A 25231-nucleotide genomic window follows, 5' to 3' on the forward strand; every position below is an offset into this window, starting at 1 on the left:
TACTTACCTCTCCGGAGTCCCCCGGCGGTGCCATGCTTGTCCGCGGCAGCGGCAATAGAGTCTGAGACCAGACTCTATTGCGCATGCGCAAACCTCCGGGAACACGGCGCGGTGACAATTTCCCCGAAGATTTTGCTAATGCACATGCGCGAAACTCCAGAAAAATGGCCGCTGTGCCATCTTTCTGGGGTTTTCAGCAGGCGCAATAGAGTTTGTTCCCCCTAGTGTTCAAACTCTATTGCGCTGCTGAAAAGGGATGGCTCCAACGGGGACTTCAGAGAGGTAAGTATTAAGCAAATGGGTGCGGGATGGGCCCCCCTGGACCTGGGGGCCCGTGTGCCTTGCACACACTGCACCCATTATAGAAACGCCAATGCCCTGAATAACTACTTAGGTATTTAGAAGTTTTTAATTATTTTTAATTGGCCAATAATGAAATGTAATTTTTGGGTGAAAAGTGCAAAATGATGGAAATTGGGGAACAAGGTATGGGACAGATATATTGGGGTGCTTTATGAGTGGGACAAGTGGTTTTAGGCTTGCAGGTGGGCGTAATCAGTGTGTTTTCACTTATTTTAAAGTCCCCTAAAATGACCTAAATATATACTTATACACATTTTTATGTACCCCAAATTTAATTTTAACACTTACTTTGCTGAAAAAAATTGCTTTCTACACTTTTTTCCATTTAAAAAAAAATGCATATAACAGTCATTTGACCCAATTTAAGTACCAGAAATACCTTTATTATAACCAATAATTAACTTTTATACTGTTATCCAACATTAGTTTAGCTTTTTCGGGGACTACGGACAGATCTACCCATTTTTCTCTTTTCAATTTTGGCACCAGTTTTCATTGTAATCCCATTTTTGCTAATTTGCATCTGAATAGGGCGAATCACAGGAGCGCGCATACCCGTGAAAAGTCAGTTTTCGTGCCAAATAAGACACACAAATTGTAAAAACGGCAATCGCTATAAATTTCTGCGATTTTGCCGCTAATTTAAAATTCATGCACATGGTAGCCAACCTGCTTACTGTATGATATGTCATGGGCAATCTGTTCTGAAACACATACATGTATTTGTATATATCCAGAGGAATTGGTTGCAATAAATAAATAAACATGTAAATGCTGCAGGAAGTCGTCAAGAACGAAGTTATTTGAGAGAATTTGTGCTCTTTTTAGTTACATTTATGGGATATTTTCTTAAATAATAACTGTTGCTGGTAGATGAAAATGTCATACAACAGACATGAGGGAGTATATTTACTAAAGTGCAGCTTTATAGAAATGGAGATGTTGCCCACAGCAACCAATCAGATTCTAGTTATGATTTATCACGCACCTTTTAGAAGATAATAGGCCTAATTAAGACCTGATCGCTGTGCTGCAAATTACACTGTCCTGTGATCAGATAGTCGCCACCCAGGGGGAGTGAAAATTTGCCCCATACAAGTGTGCGATTGCATGTGTACGCTGTGCGAAAATTCCCCTCAGTCAGCGGACAGCTGCAAAACTGTTCGCATCACACTCACCATCGAATGTTTTTCCCATTCTGTGCAGTGTGTGCAGCGTAAAATAATTTTTATCAATAAGATAAAACTTGGGCGCTGGTATGGGGAGTTAAGGGGGGCACTCACGGAGCGATCTGACTAGATTGCTTAGATTTTAAGCATGATCTCTCCGTGTGTACTCCCCACAGCGATAGCGATGCGCAGCCCCACGCATCGCTATCACTGGTGCTAGATTGGCCTGCATGCAGGCTCAATCTAGCAGGTCGCTCATTTCACCCGCTGGGTAAAATGAGCGCCCCCCCATCCCACACGCTCAGCACACATCGCGCTGTGCTGTGCACACATCTCTCCCCACATCTGCCCGTGAATACGGGCTTTTAGTCACTTGCAGCTACTAAGTCGAGAATAGTCAGTTCTCATGTAACAAATAGATAATATATAAAACAAATAGCAGCGCTTGTTGTTAACTCTAAATGTATAAATGACAAATTAAATAATAAAAATACATTTGCATTTTTAATATACACAAATAATACCGTTTAAAAGGAAATACATTAACTATGCATACTACAATCTTAAAATAATTCTTAGACCCTCAATAGTTAAGCCACACAGTTTGGAACCAATTAGTATCGCTTGTTCCTATTTCAATGGACAGTTTTTTTGGACCATAATCCAAATTATGAATACACGTATGGTCCAAAAAAACTGTCAACTGAAATAGGAACAAGCGATACTAATTGGGTCCAAAAAAACTGTGTGGCTTAACTATTGAGGGTGTAAGAATTCTTTTAAGATTGTAGTATGCATATTTAATGTATTTCCTTTTAAATTGCATTACTTGTGTATATTAAAAATGCAAATGTATTTTTATTATTTAATGTGTAATTTATACATTTAGGGGTACATTTACTAAGCAGTGATAAGAACGGAGAAGTGAGCCAGTGGAGAAATATCCCCATCAACCAATCAGCAGCTCTGTGTCATTTTATAGTATGCAAATTATAGATGTTACTTCAGTGCTGAATGTTTGCCATGGGCAACTTCTCCACTGGCTCACTTCTCCGCTCTTATCACTGCTTAGTAAATATACCCCTTAGAGTAAACAACAAGCGCTGCTATTTGTGTTATATATTATCTATGTGCAGTGTGTGCAGTCTATGCGCAGCCCAGTACTTACTCCTACAGTGCGATGAGAACAGGCCGATCGGGGCCGGAGCTGATATCACACACCCTCCCTGAAAACGCTTGGGCACGCCTGCATTTTTCCGGACACACCCAGAAAAAGGTCAGTTACCACCCACAAACGGCCTCTTCCTGTAAATCACCTTGCGAACACCAGTGTGATTGAAAATTTCACACCATCATGTCGCTGCTGTGGGTCATGCTTTGCAGTGCATATGCATGCGCAGTAGTTTGATAATCGCCCGCTGTGCGAAAACGCAAAGCAGTGATCAGGTCTGAATCGGGCCCAATATCTATAATCTGATTGGTTGCGTTGGGCAACATCTCTACTACTTTAAACCTACACTTTTGCAAATATACCCCAATTACTTACTTGTCCATCGACATTCACTGTGAGGAGCACAGCTAAATCATTTAATTAGAGAGCAGGGTGAGATAAGGCCAGGGCCAGATTAACAATGGTACCTCCATATAAAAATAGGCCCATTGTCATGGCAATATAATGATGCACCAGCTACATAGCTGGGCTCAGTCTGTCAAAAATCATAAGTATTACATCCTATTTCTATTTTTCCCCAAAAATTCTATATTTTTCTATTTTTATGTCTTTAGGGAGAGAGTGGGGCTCTGGCCACACTGATACTTTTCGCAGTTTCTCCCCTACTCCCTTGAACATTTTCAGCCCCAGGTCCATGTGGCCTTTAATGTGGCCCTGGTTATGGCAGAAAAAGTAGCTTTAATATTAGGAGCACTTACCTCATACCTCATCCATGCAACTAAATCATCCAGGGTAGAAGGTGTTGAGTGGATGGCCAGAGTCTCTGGCCAATGTTTTGCCACAGGGACTTCCTCTTGAACATTCGGTGGCATGGAGATAACTTTAGTCTACCTGCTGTTGATTTTTCATAGGCCTTCTCGCAACTTGTGGCAGTACATTTGGCATCAGGTCAGAGTGGGTATTCATGCATGCTGGGGGTAATTCCAAGTTGATCACAGCAGGAATTTTGTTAGCAGTTGGGCAAAACCATGTGCACTGCAGGGGAGACAGATTTAACATGTGCAGAGAGAGTTAGATTTGGGTGTGGTGTATTCAAACTGAAATCTAAATTGCAGTGTAAAAATAAAGCAGCCAGTATTTACCCTGCACAGAAACAAAATAACCCACCCAAATCTAACTCTCTCTGCACATGTTATATCTGCCACACCTTCAGTACACATGGTTTTGCCCAATTGCTAACAAACTTGCTGCTGCGATCAACTCAGAATTACCCCCATTGTCCTAAAGAGCAGGGTTGTCCCTATCTTTCTGCAGCTCTGTATTAGGAGTAGTCCCATCATAAAGCAATTGATTTACCCAGAGGCGTCACCGGGTGTGGTGACACCTAGGGTTACCACTCATCCCTTCAATTCTGGACTCATATTAATTACACAGGTTCTGTGGCTCTCTGACTTCAAGACTCCATTTCACCTGGTTTTAATCAGCCACAGAACTGGTGTAATATTAATATGTGTCCAGAATTAAAGGGATGCGGTGGCAACCCTAGTGACACCCGGTGCGCACTCTGTTTTATTACACCCCCAGCTCAGCCCACCAGAGTCGCGGGCATCCGAAAAGGGGGCATGTCCTAATTTAAAAGGGGTGTGGCCTCACATATCTTTTCTCCTTCGCTCTGGGGGCTTGTCCAGCTTCCCCGAAGATGCTGGCTGCCCCCAGAGATTGGGCAACATGCAGTGCCAGCTCTTATCTGTGACAGGAGCCGAGTGCTGCAGAAGATTATCTCACTGCAGCACTCGGCTCCTGTCACTACAGAAGAGCTGGCACTTTGGTGTCACCCCTTCCGAGGGGGACACCCGGGTGCGGGCCGCACCCCCTGCACCCGCCTTCTGGCGCCACTGGATTTACTACTTCATGGGCACACAACTTATAGAGGATCACAGGATGCACTTCCTCTCACTCAGTTTGCCAGGGTGGTACATACAATTTCATATATTTGTAAATGTTACAATATTCCTTTTTATATTGCACAATCCTGTGTTTTATGTGCCGTTTACTGTACAATGCTGTTTTATCTACCTCTATTATGCCTGAAAAACAGACGCGGCCATCACCAATATTTGCTAAATTTTAGTAAACCGTTTTAAAACCTTTCCCTGCTCAAGGTATAGTTGATCGAGTTTCTCTGCCAGAAATAAACGAGGAAGGAAAAGAAGAAAAAAAAGATGAAGAAAGTCAATAGTTTTCCACTTGTTATTACAGAAGGGAAAAACGAGTTGGGGTTTATAGATTAAAAACAGATGAGAAAGTTTTATGGAACTTAGAGGGTGTGGATTTAAACCTCATAACTCATTAGCGTTCCTCTGGTAAGTGTTTAAAGACAGCATCATGAGCAAGCATCGTGTGCCTGTGGAAGTCTCTTACACGCAATGCATTTACTATTATTCTGCATCAACAAGGGTTAATAAAACAATGGTATCTGTCCTCAGATTGCTTTTATGTTGGGAATGTGCAGAAAACCAGCAGGTAGCAGATCTAACCCTTCCTGCTTCTCCTTTTTCCTCCTATTTATATATGATAATGCAGGACACACACTGAGTATATAATAACAGTCTACGTGGGTTATATTTTTCAGTATATTTGCATTTTATTTTTGTAGGAGCTGGGATTCAGTAAAATATAATACTCTATATAGTAAGCAAATGAAGCTTGTTGTATATGGCATTCTTGAGGAAATACTTTTGTTTTAAGGAGTGGGACCATCCCCTGCATTAATAAGCCAATTGTTGTATTAGAACTGGGAATAACTTCACTGACATAATATTGTTTGTTCCAGGTTAAATGTGGTGGCACATGATTGGATGTGAACTTATCATGTGGTACACGGTCATGTGCCACCCTTTGTTTTATAATACGGTGAGCGGGTCCATCTGTTGCTGATAGGGAGTGGAGGTGGATCCTGACTGGATCCCAGCCGTTCTGTGTGCAGTGTAATATTGTTCTTACTGTTGCTTCAATGAACATGATGGCTGCAGAGGATAGGCAACATATACACCGTGTTTTCCTCAGCAAGAAAAGCTACAATTGATCTTATTTAGCATGTATAAGCATAAATAATATGATTGACCACATATAAATGAAAGAGACCCAGCTTGAAGTATAAAAGACAAATGAGGGATCTGAGATCCCATTCATCAGCTGGTTTGCACACCTCAGGGATGGGGCCAGTACACTGTCATCAAGGGCCAACTACAAGCGACAATCAGCAGGTCATTCTCTTGCTTTATCTACCTGGACTCAAGTAGGAACATCTTTACTTCCTGACCAGTCAGTGACCCCTGGCTGAATGTGAGGTGTTATGGTTTGGAGCAGTCCTGCATTTACTCTGTCTGGCTACGGCCGAGGTTATGTTTCCCAACCATTGGTTAAATGCACTTGAGGTTACATGTGTTTGGTGCGATTCCTCTCTTGGAATGCCTGACACTCTCCTGGAATGCCTGGCAGGTGACATGTGGGTGTGAGAACTTCTCTCTGTCCCAGGAAGAGAGGTGGGAAACGGGTGGAAAAGGACAGTTAGATACAAATTATAAAGTAAAGAGATTCCTGATGCAATCACTTTAGATAACACATTGTTGGGATGTGCTCCTATCAGAGTGCCTGTCAATGGATGTGATTTTTAATACATCTGGGCAAAAATGAATTTTTTATTGCCCGAACAGCGGCAATAAGAAATTCTATTTATCGAGTCTAAACCTCAACAAAAAGTAATGGGCCCCTTAATGTTGTATGTTTCTTCTAATACACTCTTATCTGCATTCCCCATAGTGTCCTCTATGCTGCAGAGAGAGATGTGGGAATGGAGGTGATGGAACAGGGGTAGAAAAAGAGAGATGTGGGGATAGAGATGATGATGATGGCATGGAATAGAGAGAGAGAGAGAGATGTGGGGATAGAGATGAGGGGAGAGGATAGAATGAGTGAGAGAGAGAGAGAGAACTGGGGGATAGAAGTGAGGGGATGGGATAAAGAGAGAGATGTGGGGAGCGAGGGGCATGGGTAGAGAGAGAGATGTGGGGAAAGAGGTGAGGTGAGAGGGTAGAGAGAGATAGATGTGGAGATAGTGGTGAGAAGGTAGAATGAGAGAGATGTGGGGATAGAGGGGCTGAGAGAGCGAGATGTGGGGATATATGTGAGGGGAGAAAGAAAGAAAGATATGGGGATAGATTTGAGGGGAGAGAGAAATAGAGATGTGGAGATAGATGTGAGGGGAGAGAGAAAGAGAGATGTGGGGATAGATGTGAGAGGAGAGAGAAAGAGAGATGTAGGGATAGATGTGAGAGCAGAGAGAAAGAGAGATGTGGGTATAGATGTGAGGGGAGAGAGAAAGAGAGATGTGGGGATAAATGTGAGGGGAGAGAGAAAGAGAGATGTGGGGATAGATGTGAGGGGAGAGAGAAAGAGAGATGTGGGGATAGATGTAAGGGGAGAGAGAAAGAGAGATTTGGGGATAGATGTGAGGGGAGAGAGAAAGAGTTTTAGGGATAGATGTGAAGGGAGAGAGAAAGAGAGATGTGGGGATAGATGTAAGGGGAGAGAGAAAGAGAGATTTGGGGATAGATGTGAGGGGAGAGAGAAAGAGTTTTAGGGATAGATGTGAGGGGAGAGAGAAAGAGAGATGTGGGGATAGATGTGGGGATAGAGGTGACGTGAGAGAGAGAGGTGGGGATAGAGGTGAGGGGAGAGAGAAAGATAGATATAGGGATAGATGTGAGGGGAGAGAGAAAGAGAGATGTGGGGATAGAGGTGACGTGAGAGAGAGAGGTGGGGATAGAGGTGAGGGGAGAAGGTAGAGAAAAAGCAAGCAGTGGGCATAGAGATGAGGGGAGGAACTAGATAGAGATAGAGATGTGGGGATAGAGGTGAGGTGATGGGGTAGAGAGATGAAGAGAGCGATGTGGTGATAGAGGTAATGGGAAGGGATAGATGGAGAGAAATGGGGATAGAGGTGAGGTGAGGGGGTAGAGAGAGAGAGAGATGTGGGGATAGAAGTGAGGTGAGGTGGTAGAGAGAAATAGAGAGAGAGAGATGTGGGGATAGAGGTGAGGTGAGGGGGTAGAGAGAGAAAGAGAAATGTGGGTATGTATGGGAGGAGACAGAGAGAGATAGAGAGAGAGATGTGTTACGAAATACGTGAGGTGAGGTGAGTGAGAGAGAGAGAGAGAGAGAGAGATGTAGAGATAGTGGTGAGGGGAGGAGGTAAAGAGAGAGCCTTTTTACTTCCGCAAAAGGATTTCTTTGTTACATGTCTTCAGATGTGGAGGATATTAGACTTGTCCCATTATTTCAATGGAATGCAATTGTCAACAATCAGGTTCACTTTATAGGAGGAAGTGCGTTTATACTGTAGGTGTAGGTGCCAATGTAATAAAATTATTAAAAAGTAGAAATTTTACATATGAGCTCAACATAGTCCAGATGTCCAATTACTTTTACAAATTATTTAACACATAAACTGAGTTTCCATTAACAGCATTTAAGGAGAAAAAAATGTAAATTGATCAATTAAGAGGCTGGTCATATAAGTGCCATATTTTGGCCTTTTTATCCTGCATCCAAACAGTGGCAGGATGTATCGCATTCAAAATGCGATGCTTGATATATCCCACCCTGTATTTGTATATATTACATGTGTATAACAAACACATTCCCATCAATAGAGAGGCAAATCCCAGGCCGTTTTTTTTTTCCCAGTCTGGATTAAAAAATGATCATTCCCTGGATACACGGGGTGGGGCTACAATTGTGTGCAGCGGTATTGGTCCAGCAGTGTCTGCGTGCACCACTGGGCCCTGCTCATGGAAGAGATTACAATCTGAGAATATTGTCCCAATGACTGAAGATGTTGCTACAGCATGCAGAGGAGAGAATGGGGGCACCTGGCCATACGCAGAGGGTCTCGTCAAAACACACTGGATGTAGACTGTAAAATAAATGTATTTTGCACCTATGGGCAACCTAGTGCACATCAGGGTTTGGGCCTACCCTCTACTCCAGTGAGGTGGCTCTATAAGCCAGAGGTACACCTAGGATTTTGGAGGCAGAAAATCAAAACAGTTTAATTGTGCAAAGTGTATATGCCACAAATCCAGCCTCCTACTTTAGAATGACTCCTTTCATTAAATAATTATTTTCTTCTAAAATACTCCGATGTTTTGTTTCATGTGTTTCTTAAACTAATCATGAAAGTGAGGGTGTATCGGAATTTAGGGGTGATTCAGACCTGATCACTGGGCTGCTAAAATTGTTGTGCTGCGTTCAGATAGTCGCCTAAGGGGAGTGTATATTTGCCGTGCAAGTGTGCGATCACATGTGTACGCCGAGCTGCAAAAAATCCCTCAGTCAGCGGACAGCACCTCACTCACCATTTAATGACTTTACCACTGTGTGTAGTCTCTGCGCAACCCAGAACTTACTCCTACAGTGCGATGAGAACAGGCTGATCGGATCCAGAGCTGACATCACACACCCTCCCTGAAAACACTTAGGAACACCTGCGTTTTCCCTGACACTCCCAGAAAACGGTCAGTTACCACCCACAAACGGCCTCTTCCTGTCAATCAGCATGCGAATGGCTGTGCGAATGAAATTTTCGCACCAGCCTGTTGCAGTCCAGAGATGCTTGTTGTTGTTTGCCGACGCGAGTGCACATTGTGGTGCATATGTCTGCGCAGGCTATTGCTGATATCCCGCTGTGTAAAAACGCAAAATCACCCCCTTTATTCCATGTGGTATTTTTTGTGTTTGTAAAGGTTTTTATTACATTGCCTGGAGTGCACTGAAGTGTGGCATGGAAGTGATAAATGGAGCTTAATAAAGTATAAATTGAGATCTCTGGATTCCTACAATAGCTCAGAAATTCACTTTGGGACAAACTGAGACTCATGGACCAAAGCTGACTCTACGCTGCACCTAGACTGATTGCAACAGGCAGTGTGTCTATCTTCTATATACAGTATGTGTGGCGCCATAGTAACAATCAGTTCTGTGCCAAGCAGATTTCTTTCACGTCTGCTTATAAAACTAATCAATGACCAGATCAGCAGTTACGGTGCAGGGTGACCTAAGTGATCCAATTAGCAAATGAAAAACACAATGGGGCCAAAACCTGGGTAACCAAACTGGCCGCAGAGCCATTCATTCAGTACCGGCAATGTATGCAGCACGCTGATCAATTTAATTTGCTTTTCTACACATTATGAAGCTAATACTCTGTAGAAGGTCATATTGTCAACATTTCAGAAGAATGGAAATATTAAAACAAGAAAAGTACCTGAAAGCAGGAAAATACAGCTCAACGCTAAATGTCCACCAATAGTATCAAATGAGAAGAAAACTTTTTAATATTTTAAAATATACTGCCAGCTTACAGCACTTTTCCATAGGAATTCACATATACCCTGCAGAAGGCACTGTCAAAAGCCTCCAATCAATCAAGACAACTGTTAACGCAGGCAGTAAATAGGGATCCAGCCTGCAAATGCTCTACAGTACAGGACACATTCGGTTCATTGCAGTTTCTATATTCAGGTGCTGCAGAAAACTGTAATAATAGCCAGGTAGCTCACAGTAGTAGCCAAAACCGCAGTAGTTATTTATTGTGTGTCGCCTGGTCATACTGTATTTGCTATTGCAACAAGTTGCGGTTGAGCATACTATTATCTCTCACTGTGCTAGGGTATTACAATAGTTTGTTGAAGAACTTGATCATGCTACATGCAAAATACTGTACTGCCTGTATTGTATCAGATAGGTTTCCACCTTCTGTATATAAGTAAATACAAATCCTATTGGCAGACTAGCTGTCAGTTACATGTAGGTAGATTCACTATTTTATAGATGGACCTAGAGGAGTGGAAGCTGTTACATAATGTACCCAAACCTGGGAATGACCAGTGGAAGGAGGCACAGCCATATGCACAGAAGACTACAGTATGCCCCCCTTAAGCATGTAAACAAGGCCCTGTTACCCCCCCCCCCCCCCCCTCCCCCCATCCCATGTGGCCCAATGCATCTTCTGGTCCTCTATATCATACATTACAAATAGACAAAGCAAGCTTTGTCTTTGGACTCAAAGCTCCTTTAACTATATACGTGATTGTGCAAGAGCTGTTAGGATGGATTTACGAGATATCAAAGGCTATTTTTTACTGGAATGGAATGTACCCAGGAGAAAATTGAAGTATCTAGGATTCTTTTCTTTTAATGTCCCATGCATATATTTGGAAAATCATTCAGATCTACACACTATTGTGAAATGCACTGTTATGTTAACTGGTTCACTTATATATTATCTCAGATCTATGGTCTTGTGCTCCAACATTGCATCTGGAGCAATCACCTTATATATAGACACAGTGCCTTCTCTTTGTACAATCCCAGGAACTAAGCTGTGTCCTACAGATATATTAGACGTGTCTTCATCAGTCTTGCTTCCCCCAAAACTATACCCAATAGTTTTGAACTATTCGGAAAAGTCACAATTTTATCAGATGAAATGTGACAGATGACCTCTCATTCATTCAAATAGTGAGGACCATCTTTACTAAAGAATTTTCCAATGAATCACATTAAAATTGTAAAACTCACAAAAATTCACAAAACAATGTTTTGCTCCAAATTGTGAGTTTGCTAATGCTAACACAAGAGTATGCAGTATATCAGATCCCCCTAAAAATAAATAAATAAAAAGCTTGAGTGACACAGTGGTTAACAATGCTATAGGGTCTAATCTGCAAGGAGTTGTTTTTATTGTGTACAATGGGTTCCTCAAGGAATTCCTGGTTCATTCCACATGTAATAGTTTATTGCTAAGATTATAAGCTTCTGACTGGAAACAAACCACTCAACACAACCTACAACTATTTGTATCTGCCTTTTAGGGCATGTGATCAGCAAGTGGCATTATGTTGTCACAGCACTCTGTTTGCATAATGCGCTGCTACAGTGTTTGTGTGGAACAATGTATGGATGTGTACGGCGGAGTGCGGAATCATTACATTTTGCACAGGCTAATGTGCAGACTTTGTCAGATTATGAGTGTTCTTTAACTCTACTGTATAGACATGAATACAGAGATTCAGTGCAATATACATTAAAATTTGGTTTACAGTGGCAGGAATGAAGATTGCGCCCATACGAGGACATTTTTCATTATACAGTGCTTAGAAGGACATTAACGCATGCAAAATTACCAGAAACTTGTACCACCTTTTCATGAACCTTTTACTGAATCTGTTGTGATGCCTAGGTTAAATACTGACACGTAAAAAACCGGGTCTATTTACTAAGCCTTCAAAGGAGATAAAGCGGACGGAGATAAAGTACTAACCAACCAGCTCCTGTCATTTTTCAAACACAGCCTGTGACCTGGCAGTTAAGAGCTGATTGGATGGTACTTTATCTCTATCTAAGGCTTAGTAAATATATAGACCCCAATTGGAATATGTACAAGTAAACCAATCAAATCCTCATTCTTTCACCTGAGGAACATAGCCAGAATCAAGCACTTAATTCCCTCAGATGATCTGCCAAAAGTCATACATGCATTTGTTTCATCTCGATTAGACTACTGTAATGCCCTCTACCTTGGTCTCCCAGCAAAAGAATTGTAACGCTTACAGGTGGTGCAAAACACAGCTGCCAGGCTGTTAACCAACCAGCCCCGTTCTAGCCACATAACACCCATTCTCTACTCCCTTCACTGGCTGCCTGTAAGATGGCGAATCATCTTCAAGATTGGCTTACTGAGCTTCAAAGCATTACATGACCAGGGCCTAAGGTACCTGAAACAGCTTCTGACCCCATACTGCCCCACTCGATTACTGCGATCTGTAGATGAAGGACTTTTAGCAGTACCTAGAATCTACCGTAATTCATCTGGGAGTCGAGCTTTTAGTCATGCGGCTCCGACTCTATGGAACTCACTTTCCCGCACAGTGCGAGAGGCCCCAACTATAGAATCCTTCAAAAGTAGACTCAAGACTTTCCTGTTTACTCAAGCATTTCCATAGTGTCCCTTTTAGTATCTTCATGCTTCTGTTTTTTATGAAAATGTACTTCATTATTTTCTGTACTATATTACGCTATGTCTCTGTTAAGCGCCTTGAGTCCTATTGGAGAAAGAGCACTATATAAATAAAAATATTATTATTATTATTAATGTACAGTATGAAGAGAAAGTAGATTCAAATATGTTACTTAAACTAGTCAGCATTGATTTCTCCTTACCATACATAACTTTCATAGCAACAGCATACTGTGAGAAAATCATAAAACTTGAAGTTAATGATGACTGGGCTAAATGTGATAATAGGGTTTATTGAATTGCAAAGTTTTAAATTGTGCAAGACGCATCCTGTGGATTTCCTTCCACCTTCTAATCTACAGCGATTGAACACATCTGATGTGCAGCTGGACCATGACTGTACACATAAATATGCCCGTAAAAGTAGGCACAAATACACATATATAGATGCTCTGCGCAATCTTCATCAATGGCCTCCTGTCTCATGACTGGTTGTCTCACAATCTCATGTATGAGCAAGCCATTGAATGCAACTTCCTGTCTGTGTGCAATTTAAATTAGACTGCGGATGAATATCTTCTCATCATCAATAATGTTCATTGAAATCTATATAGAATAGGAAAAAGGGGTACAGAAATAAGAATGGGGAAGAGGTGAGGAATTCTAAAGTCCCACTGACAAAATCATTGACAAAGTCCACATATAAATAAACAATTCAGAGTGTCAGTCGAGTATACAATAAGGGAATACATTTTAGTAAGTTTACTGTAAAATTAAAGCAAATTGTCTAGAGCAAGAAGTACAGATGTGTCCTGATACTCCACTATGAACAGCCCCCGCCACTGAGGGACAGGGAGGAGGACAGCTGATAATATTTGTTATTTTATTTCTCCTGTGGGGAACAATAGGATTTCAATAGGATTTATGTGGGGAGAATAAGAATTTATGGATGTATTGAGGGAACAATGTGAATAATTCATGTGGGGAGCAATAGGCTTTATGTGGGGAGAAATGTGATTGATTTATGTGTGGAGCAACATGATTTATGTGGGGAGCAATGTGATTGTTTTTTTTTGTGTAGGCCAATGTATGTGTGGATTTTTGTTTTACTGTCAGGGTCAATGTGTGTGTTTTGTTCTTTTCTGTGGGGAACTGATGGTGTGCCTTGGTAATTTTAAAATATTGTTCGGTGTGCCGCAAGTAAAAAAAGGTTGAACATCACTGATTTAACCAATGGTGAAGTTGCAGAGAAAGATTATGGGAGAGCTAGGGTTTCCATTTGAAAGGCATGTTGGATTTTACGTAGGGATATTAGAGATAGACATTTCCTATTTTGCATAATGGCCATCTTAGCATCAATCAAAATATAGCCCAATAAATAATGTTCCTGTTTGGGTAAATCTATGAGGGCCAGGGAGGGAGACACCTGGTACTGAACATTGAGGACTTTAAAAGCTAATGAGAAAACATCCCGCCATAGTGGCTGCACCATGGAACCACCCCAGAAAACATGGAAAATATCCCCAAACTCTGAGCAGTTCCACCAACAATATTTTGACAGGGAGGGACGCATTTTATGAAGCATAGCTGGACTATAATATAGCTTATGGAGTTGTTTGTATTGAATCTCTAAGTTATAGGCGGTGAGCCATACGATAAATCATTTCCCATTGTTGGGTCAAGATTGATACCCAGAGATCAATTTCCCATTGGATTTGAGCATTTGATTTGACCAAAACTCCATCACCGAAAGAGATTGAGTACCAAAACCTTACATCTCCCCTAGAATTGCATTTTGACACTTTAGATAGAATGACAGATGGGTTAGACAAAGGGAGCCTGAAATTGGGTGCAGTGCCAGGCCGATGCCAAATTTTTTGGTAAGCGATTATAGACTTCAGTGCCCCCCTAAGTACTGAAAAAAATAAGGGGTCTGGTCTCATGGGAAATACCAGTTGTAGTGCCCCTGACACAATGTGCCCACCGTAGTAGTGCCCCATACACATTATGCCTATAGTCGTGCCCCTTACACATTATGCCCACCATTGTAGTGCTCCTTACACATTATGCCTACAGTTGTAGTGCCCCTCACACATTATGCCCACCGTTGTAGTGGACCTTACACATTATGCCCAATGTAGTAGTGCCCCTTATACATTATGCCCACCATGAAGTACCCATTCCACATTATGCCCACAGTAGTAGTGCCCCTATACATTTTGCCCACAGTAGTAGTGCCTATAAACATTTTGCCTACTGTTATAGTGCCCCTTTCACAGTGTGCCCACAGTTGTAGTGACCCTTACACATTAATTTATGGCCAAACAGTGTTACCTAATATGCCCCCTGTGCAGCACCTGCTCAAAGACTCACAGAACAGGCAGTGGTATTGGCACACTGGATAATGGGAACGAGTGATGCTGTGGGTGTATAATGCAGGGCCAGGCCGGCAATAGGGTTTCCTAGTAAATACCTGCTAAGGAAATGCCTTGGGTTTGTACAGAGCAGTAAAAGAGTATGAAGAATCTCAAAATAAACTACCGCTTCCAGTAGTCCTTGCTGTCCGGAAGCAAAGGCTTCTGGGAGTGGTATTTTTTTGCGTTTCTTCACAGTACTGTAGTGGGGTGCACTGCCGGACACGGCATGGCTACACCAACACCACTGCCTGCTCGGCAAGTCACTGGGCATTCGCAGTTAGTGGGGCAGTTTACGCATGTCCCTGGCCCAGCTGATGCCGTCTTCTTTGCTGCAACTACGCAGCTGCGTAGCCAGTGCATGAGTAAAACCGGCCCTGGTTGAGTGAAAGTGAGCACGGAGTTGGCACAAATCTGTGACAGAGGGAATGTTGCTATTGGACCATGCAGAAACTCTCAAATCAGGGATCAAATGTGAAATGGCTAAGGAAAGGTTACATGTAGGTAAGACAAGACATTTAGAAGAGGATAAGGTATCGTCACATATCTTTGGGTAAATGTATAGGGCCCGAGTTTGCCGTAGGTGCGGGATTGCTTCCGATAATGCCCGTATTTTTAAAGAGGCAATCATTTACAAGGCAAAACCTGCACCTCCGGTAAACTCAGACCCTATTGCATTTACCAATTTGAGTGATTTAACAATTGCTTTAGGGTGTTAGGGGACGGAATTGTTCAGGAGTTTCAATTAACTCGGCTAATGGAAACTGTGGTACCAAGGATGAATATCTTCTATACAACAAACTAACTCGTCTAAATAAAAATATCACTGAGTTTTGCCTTTTACTGACTGTTGTGAATTCCAATGTAGAACACTGTCAGCAGAATAATGGAAGTGTGTTGCTTATTGAGTACATAACGTAAACCAGACAGCTTGGTAAAGCACAAAGGAAACACACTCCAAACAAGATCGCAGTGCTCCTCTAGAGTATACAGTGTGGGTTCTGTTGTGTAAGCAATGAAATGTATTTTTTGGTTCCACATCGAAACATTCTTTTGTAGGCATGCCTGCCTTTACTGCTGTGTGAGTAGGATACAATTATTATTTAGGCTTCTTGGTAATATTTATTGGGCCTTATCTCTGACATTGGTTTTATACACAGGAGGAAGAGGAAGATGGGCTTCCTAAAAAGAAATGGCCAACAGTGGATGCTTCTTACTATGGGGGACGAGGAGTTGGAGGAATTAAGAGGATGGAGGTAAAACATATGAAGGGATGTTTTACAATATTAGTGATAACGCTCAGTGTGTATATTTACATTTAGGGGTATATTTACTACGGTGTGAGGTTTTTTTTAGAAGTGGAGATGTTGCTTATAACAAGTACAACCAATCAGATTCTAGCTATTTTCTTTTAGAAGCAGCTATATAAATGTTAAGTGGAATCTGATTGGTTGCTGTAAGCAACATCCCCTCTTCTAAAAAAAAATCACACCTTAGTAAATATACCCCTTAATGTCAACTTGTGTAATCCTACTGTCAGCACTTGAAATACTGAGATACTAAAACATTGCTCTGGATTTAACCCCTTTTGGCTCCATAATCATAGTCCACGTGACCCAGTGATGTTTCAGGACACCCTGCACTGGACGCAGGTGAGATATTTACAGAACTGTGACACTTTAAATTGGGGGAAAATCGGGGGCTTTTTACTAAAGAACAAAATCATGCGTCTATTTAAGTAACAATAATTAATAAAAAGGAAATAAATTGCTCAGTATCCCTGGAATGGTCCCATCCAGTGAGCTTCTGAGATCTCTGGCAAGGGAGGCTTCTGTAGATGAAAGTTAGAGAGGACAGCCTCTGGTGCCTGCCCGCATTTGATGTTGCAGAAGACCTGGGAGTATTTAGAACTGGAAGATAACTTCTGAGTATTTCTCAGGAGAACTGAAGAACTACTGTATGACTGTTCTGTAATAAACTTTTCTTAAATTGACACATGTCATGCCAATAGCTGCTTTTGGGAAACATTGACAATTACAGCTTATAGTTGCACTTAAGGCATGTGAACACCAAAATGTAGGGCCTGATGCATGCAATTCCGATGTTGACATAGTTGAGTCATTTTTTTGCAACTTTGCCCCAACGACGTGCCTCTAAATATGCACACCAGTTCAGACGCACATACTAAGAACTGTTAAGGCAATCTATGGAGAGTTACTGGGTGGTAACTGAGAGGTGACTAGTAAGGCACACATAAATGGTCCCTCTCGTAGCTGGCCTGGTGTTATAGTAGTGTCATGTGTGTCTCACGGAAGGCACTTGTGTACAGAAATAAATTGCACTTGCTATAGGGGTGGCGCAAGTTTTGCTGGTGCGACCATTGTCTGTGACTTTGCTCTCCAGATAGCAATGCAGCCGGCATAGTGGGCATCTCAGTTCTTGCACGTCAGATGTACACTGTTACACAGGGAAAGGGCATTTTTGTGGCATTTGTGCAAAGCTGCTGATGCGACTGTGGCAAATTACTCAGACACGGATGGCGCTGCGTGCATCTCTGAGACAGTTTTATTCCAGACATGCAACTTTGATGTGGAAAATAAACACATATCCATGGTGACTTCTAATATTCTGTTTATTTTGCTGTAGGCAGTACTTATTTGAATAACATAAACAAGTTGTTTATAGGAGAGGTAATGCCCTCATATATATATATATATATATATATATATATATATATATATAAATAAAATGTCCGGTTCCTGTTGTAAACTATTGCTATTGCTGTCTTTGATTACTGAATTGACTGGCTATTACCTTGAAAAAGGTCCTATCTCAGGACCGAAACGTTGATGAGCCCTTTCCATTTTTTTTTGCTGTGAACTGTACATGATACCCTGCGTGGGAACCGTTTTTTGTTGTACTTTCATTAAACCACTTATGGTGTTTAAACTAGAGATGAGCGCCGGAAATTTTTCGGGTTTTGTGTTTTGGTTTTGGGTTCGGTTCCGCGGCCGTGTTTTGGGTTCGACCGCGTTTTGGCAAAACCTCACCGAATTTTTTTTGTCGGATTCGGGTGTGTTTTGGATTCGGGTGTTTTTTTAAAAAAACCCTAAAAAACAGCTTAAATCATAGAATTTGGGGGTAATTTTGATCCCAAAGTATTATTAACCTCAAAAAACATAATTTACACTCATTTTCAGCCTATTCTGAACACATCACACCTCACAATATTATTTTTAGTCCTAAAATTTGCACCGAGGTCGCTGTGTGAGTAAGATAAGCGACCCTAGTGGCCGACACAAACACCGGGCCCATCTAGGAGTGGCACTGCAGTGTCACGCAGGATGGCCCTTCCAAAAAACCCTCCCCAAACAGCACATGACGCAAAGAAAAAAAGAGGCGCAATGAGGTAGCTGACTGTGTGAGTAAGATTAGCGACCCTAGTGGCCGACACAAACACCGGGCACATCTAGGAGTGGCACTGCAGTGTCACGCAGGATGTCCCTTCCAAAAAACCCTCCCCAAACAGCACATGACGCAAAGAAAAAAAGAGGCGCAATGAGGTAGCTGTGTGAGTAAGATTAGCGACCCTAGTGGCCGACACAAACACCGGGCCCATCTAGGAGTGGCACTGCAGTGTCACGCAGGATGTCCCTTCCAAAAAACCCTCCCCAATCAGCACATGATGCAAAGAAAAAGAAAAGAAAAAAGAGGTGCAAGATGGAATTATCCTTGGGCCCTCCCACCCACCCTTATGTTGTATAAACAAAACAGGACATGCACACTTTAACCAACCCATCATTTCAGTGACAGGGTCTGCCACACGACTGTGACTGATATGACGGGTTGGTTTGGACCCCCCCCAAAAAAGAAGCAATTAATCTCTCCTTGCACAAACTGGCTCTACAGAGGCAAGATGTCCACCTCATCTTCACCCTCCGATATATCACCGTGTACATCCCCCTCCTCACAGATTATCAATTCGTCCCCACTGGAATCCACCATCTCAGCTCCCTGTGTACTTTGTGGAGGCAATTGCTGCTGGTCAATGTCTCCGCGGAGGAATTGATTATAATTCATTTTAATGAACATCATCTTCTCCACATTTTCTGGATGTAACCTCGTACGCCGATTGCTGACAAGGTGAGCGGCGGCACTAAACACTCTTTCGGAGTACACACTTGTGGGAGGGCAACTTAGGTAGAATAAAGCCAGTTTGTGCAAGGGCCTCCAAATTGCCTCTTTTTCCTGCCAGTATAAGTACGGACTGTGTGACGTGCCTACTTGGATGCGGTCACTCATATAATCCTCCACCATTCTATCAATGTTGAGAGAATCATATGCAGTGACAGTAGACGACATGTCCGTAATCGTTGTCAGGTCCTTCAGTCCGGACCAGATGTCAGCATCAGCAGTCGCTCCAGACTGCCCTGCATCACCGCCAGCGGGTGGGCTCGGAATTCTGAGCCTTTTCCTCGCACCCCCAGTTGCGGGAGAATGTGAAGGAGGAGATGTTGACAGGTCGCGTTCCGCTTGACTTGACAATTTTGTCACCAGCAGGTCTTTCAACCCCAGCAGACCTGTGTCTGCCGGAAAGAGAGATCCAAGGTAGGCTTTAAATCTAGGATCGAGCACGGTGGCCAAAATGTAGTGCTCTGATTTCAACAGATTGACCACCCGTGAATCCTTGTTAAGCGAATTAAGGGCTGCATCCACAAGTCCCACATGCCTAGCGGAATCGCTCCGTGTTAGCTCCTTCTTCAATGCCTCCAGCTTCTTCTGCAAAAGCCTGATGAGGGGAATGACCTGACTCAGGCTGGCAGTGTCTGAACTGACTTCACGTGTGGCAAGTTCAAAGGGCATCAGAACCTTGCACAACGTTGAAATCATTCTCCACTGCACTTGAGACAGGTGCATTCCATCTCCTATATCGTGCTCAATTGTATAGGCTTGAATGGCCTTTTGCTGCTCCTCCAACCTCTGAAGCATATAGAGGGTTGAATTCCACCTCGTTACCACTTCTTGCTTCAGATGATGGCAGGGCAGGTTCAGTAGTTTTTGGTGGTGCTCCAGTCTTCTGTACGTGGTGCCTGTACGCCGAAAGTGTCCCGCAATTTTTCTGGCCACCGACAGCATCTCTTGCACGCCCCTGTCGTTTTTTAAAAAATTCTGCACCACCAAATTCAAGGTATGTGCAAAACATGGGACGTGCTGGAATTTGCCCATATTTAATGCACACACAATATTGCTGGCGTTGTCCGATGCCACAAATCCACAGGAGAGTCCAATTGGGGTAAGCCATTCCGCGATGATCTTCCTCAGTTGCCGTAAGAGGTTTTCAGCTGTGTGCGTATTCTGGAAAGCGGTGATACAAAGCGTAGCCTGCCTAGGAAAGAGTTGGCGTTTGCGAGATGCTGCTACTGGTGCCGCCGCTGCTGTTCTTGCGGCGGGAGTCCATACATCTACCCAGTGGGCTGTCACAGTCATATAGTCCTGACCCTGCCCTGCTCCACTTGTCCACATGTCCGTGGTTAAGTGGACATTGGGTACAACTGCATTTTTTAGGAGACTGGTGAGTCTTTTTCTGACGTCCGTGTACATTCTCGGTATCGCCTGCCTAGAGAAGTGGAACCTAGATGGTATTTGGTAACGGGGGCACACTGCCTCAATAAATTGTCTAGTTCCCTGTGAACTAACGGCGGATACCGGACGCACGTCTAACACCAACATAGTTGTCAAGGACTCAGTTATCCGCTTTGCAGTAGGATGACTGCTGTGATATTTCATCTTCCTCGCAAAGGACTGTTGAACAGTCAATTGCTTACTGGAAGTAGTACAAGTGGGCTTACGACTTCCCCTCTGGGATGACCATCGACTCCCAGCGGCAACAACAGCAGCGCCAGCAGCAGTAGGCGTTACACGCAAGGATGCATCGGAGGAATCCCAGGCAGGAGAGGACTCGTCAGACTTGCCAGTGACATGGCCTGCAGGACTATTGGCATTCCTGGGGAAGGAGGAAATTGACACTGAGGGAGTTGGTGGGGTGGTTTGCGTGAGCTTGGTTACAAGAGGAAGGGATTTACTGGTCAGTGGACTGCTTCCGCTGTCACCCAAAGTTTTTGAACTTGTCACTGACTTATTATGAATGCGCTGCAGGTGACGTATAAGGGAGGATGTTCCGAGGTGGTTAACGTCCTTACCCCTACTTATTACAGCTTGACAAAGGGAACACACGGCTTGACACCTGTTGTCCGCATTTCTGGTGAAATACCTCCACACCGAAGAGCTGATTTTTTTGGTATTTTCACCTGGCATGTCAACGGCCATATTCCTCCCACGGACAACAGGTGTCTCCCCGGGTGCCTGACTTAAACAAACCACCTCACCATCAGAATCCTCCTGGTCAATTTCCTCCCCAGCGCCAGCAACACCCATATCCTCCTCATCCTGGTGTACTTCAACACTGACATCTTCAATCTGACTATCAGGAACTGGACTGCGGGTGCTCCTTCCAGCACTTGCAGGGGGCATGCAAATAGTGGAAGGCGCATGCTCTTCACGTCCAGTGTTGGGAAGGTCAGGCATCGCAAACGACACAATTGGACTCTCCTTGTGGATTTGGGATTTCAAAGAACGCACAGTTCTTTGCGGTGCTTTTGCCAGCTTGAGTCTTTTCAGTTTTCTAGCGAGAGGCTGAGTGCTTCCATCCTCATGTGAAGCTGAACCACTAGCCATGAACATAGGCCAGGGCCTCAGCCGTTCCTTGCCACTCCGTGTGGTAAATGGCATATTGGCAAGTTTACGCTTCTCCTCCGACAATTTTATTTTAGGTTTTGGAGTCCTTTTTTTTCTGATATTTGGTGTTTTGGATTTGACATGCTCTGTACTATGACATTGGGCATCGGCCTTGGCAGACGACGTTGCTGGCATTTCATCGTCTCGGCCATGACTAGTGGCAGCAGCTTCAGCACGAGGTGGAAGTGGATCTTGATCTTTCCCTAATTTTGGAACCTCAACTTTTTTGTTCTCCATATTTTATAGGCAGAACTAAAAGGCACCTCAGGTAAACAATGGAGATGGATGGATTGGATACTAGTATACAATTATGGACGGACTGCCACGGTTAGGTGGTATAAAAAAACCACGGTTAGGTGGTATATATTATAATAATAATACAATTATGGATGGACGGACTGCCTGCCGACTGCCGACACAGAGGTAGCCACAGCCGTGAACTACCGCACTGTACACTGGTTGATAAAGAGATAGTAGTATACTCGTAACAACTAGTATGACACTATGACGACGGTATAAAGAATGAAAAAAAAACCACGGTTAGGTGGTATATATTATAATAATAATACAATTATGGATGGACGGACTGCCTGCCGACTGCCGACACAGAGGTAGCCACAGCCGTGAACTACCGCACTGTACACTGGTTGATAAAGAGATAGTAGTATACTCGTAACAACTAGTATGACACTATGACGACGGTATAAAGAATGAAAAAAAAACCACGGTTAGGTGGTATATATTATAATAATAATACAATTATGGATGGACGGACTGCCTGCCGACTGCCGACACAGAGGTAGCCACAGCCGTGAACTACCGCACTGTACACTGGTTGATAAAGAGATAGTAGTATACTCGTAACAACTAGTATGACACTATGACGACGGTATAAAGAATGAAAAAAAAACCACGGTTAGGTGGTATATATTATAATAATAATACAATTATGGATGGACGGACTGCCTGCCGACTGCCGACACAGAGGTAGCCACAGCCGTGAACTACCGCACTGTACACTGGTTGATAAAGAGATAGTAGTATACTCGTAACAACTAGTATGACACTATGACGACGGTATAAAGAATGCAAAAAAAACCACAGTTAGGTGGTATATATTATAATAATAATACAATTATGGATGGACGGACTGCCTGCCGACTGCCGACACAGAGGTAGCCACAGCCGTGAACTACCGCACTGTACACTGGTTGATAAAGAGATAGTAGTATACTCGTAACAACTAGTATGACACTATGACGGTATAAAGAATGAAAAAAAAACCACGGTTAGGTGGTATATATTATAATAATAATACAATTATGGATGGACGGACTGCCTGCCGACTGCCGACACAGAGGTAGCCACAGCCGTGAACTACCGCACTGTACACTGGTTGATAAAGAGATAGTAGTATACTCGTAACAATTAGGATGACACTATGACGGTATAAAGAATGAAAAAAAAACCACGGTTAGGTGGTAGGTATATAATAATAAATAATACAATTCTGGTCGGACGGACTGCCTGCCGTGTGCCGACACAGAGGTAGCCACAGCCGTGAACTACCGCACTGTACACTGGTTGATAAAGAGATAGTAGTATACTCGTAACAATTAGGATGACACTATGACGGTATAAAGAATGAAAAAAAAACCACGGTTAGGTGGTAGGTATATAATAATAAATAATACAATTCTGGTCGGACGGACTGCCTGCCGTGTGCCGACACAGAGGTAGCCACAGCCGTGAACTACCGCACTGTACACTGGTTGATAAAGAGATAGTAGTATACTCGTAACAATTAGGATGACACTATGACGGTATAAAGAATGAAAAAAAAACCACGGTTAGGTGGTAGGTATATAATAATAAATAATACAATTCTGGTCGGACGGACTGCCTGCCGTGTGCCGACACAGAGGTAGCCACAGCCGTGAACTACCGCACTGTACACTGGTTGATAAAGAGATAGTAGTATACTCGTAACAATTAGGATGACACTATGACGGTATAAAGAATGAAAAAAAAACCACGGTTAGGTGGTAGGTATATAATAATAAATAATACAATTCTGGTCGGACGGACTGCCTGCCGTGTGCCGACACAGAGGTAGCCACAGCCGTGAACTACCGCACTGTACACTGGTTGATAAAGAGATAGTAGTATACTCGTAACAATTAGGATGACACTATGACGGTATAAAGAATGAAAAAAAAACCACGGTTAGGTGGTAGGTATATAATAATAAATAATACAATTCTGGTCGGACGGACTGCCTGCCGTGTGCCGACACAGAGGTAGCCACAGCCGTGAACTACCGCACTGTACTGTGTCTGCTGCTAATATAGACTGGTTGATATTTAAAGAGATATTAGTAGTATACAACAATACTATACTGGTGGTCAGGCACTGGTCACCACTCCTGCAGCAAAAGTGTGCACTGTTAATTAATATAATTGTACTCCTGGCTCCTGCTAACAACCTGCAGTGCTCCCCAGTCTCCCCCACAATTAATTATAAGCTTTTAATTTATACATTGATGACTGTGCAGCACACTGGGCTGAGCTGAGTGCACACAGACTGAGTCACACTGTGTGACTGACTGTGCTGTGTATCGTTTTTTTTTTCAGGCAGAGAACGGATATAGCAGAGAGAAGTGAACGGATATATTATATTAAATAAAAGTTAACTAGCAACTGCACTGGTCACTGACTGTGGTAAACTAACTCTGTCTGCGACTCTGCACAATCTCTCTCTATCTAATCTATCTATCTCTATTCTAATGGAGAGGACGCCAGACACGTCCTCTCCCTATCAATCTCAATGCACGAGTGAAAATGGCGGCGACGCGCGGCTCCTTATATAGAATCCGAGTCTCGCGATAGAATCCGAGCCTCGCGAGAATCCGACAGCGTCATGATGACGTTCGGGCGCGCTCGGGTTAACCGAGCAAGGCGGGAAGATCCGAGTCGCTCGGACCCGTGGAAAAAAAAGTGAAGTTCGTGCGGGTTCGGATTCAAAGAAACCGAACCCGCTCATCTCTAGTTTAAACTGATATAAGTCTGTAGAGTGCTATCCTTTTCCACTCATGTGGAGAAATACTGCACTATATATGTGGCATACTGGAAGCTATCACATATATATATATTATAGCGATTAGAATAAACTTAAAAGTAGTTTTAGTAAATTATTGAAATTGATGTGTACAACACAGGTCTGCAACAAGTAAACTCAA

General features: G+C 43.0%; 1 protein-coding gene across 1 annotated transcript in view; it reads left to right on the top strand.

Annotated features, from left to right (window-relative positions):
- The window catches only part of ANTXR1 (ANTXR cell adhesion molecule 1), a 254065-nt gene that overhangs the window by 148429 nt on the left and 80405 nt on the right, over positions 1-25231 (top strand). Inside the window, exon 15 of the mRNA XM_063932061.1 lies at positions 16359-16454. Coding sequence (XP_063788131.1) covers positions 16359-16454 — 96 coding nt within the window. The remainder of the gene's footprint in view (positions 1-16358; positions 16455-25231) is intronic.

The sequence above is a fragment of the Pseudophryne corroboree genome, chromosome 6, assembly GCF_028390025.1.
Source record: "Pseudophryne corroboree isolate aPseCor3 chromosome 6, aPseCor3.hap2, whole genome shotgun sequence".
In the NCBI taxonomy this organism is placed as follows: domain Eukaryota; kingdom Metazoa; phylum Chordata; class Amphibia; order Anura; family Myobatrachidae; genus Pseudophryne; species Pseudophryne corroboree.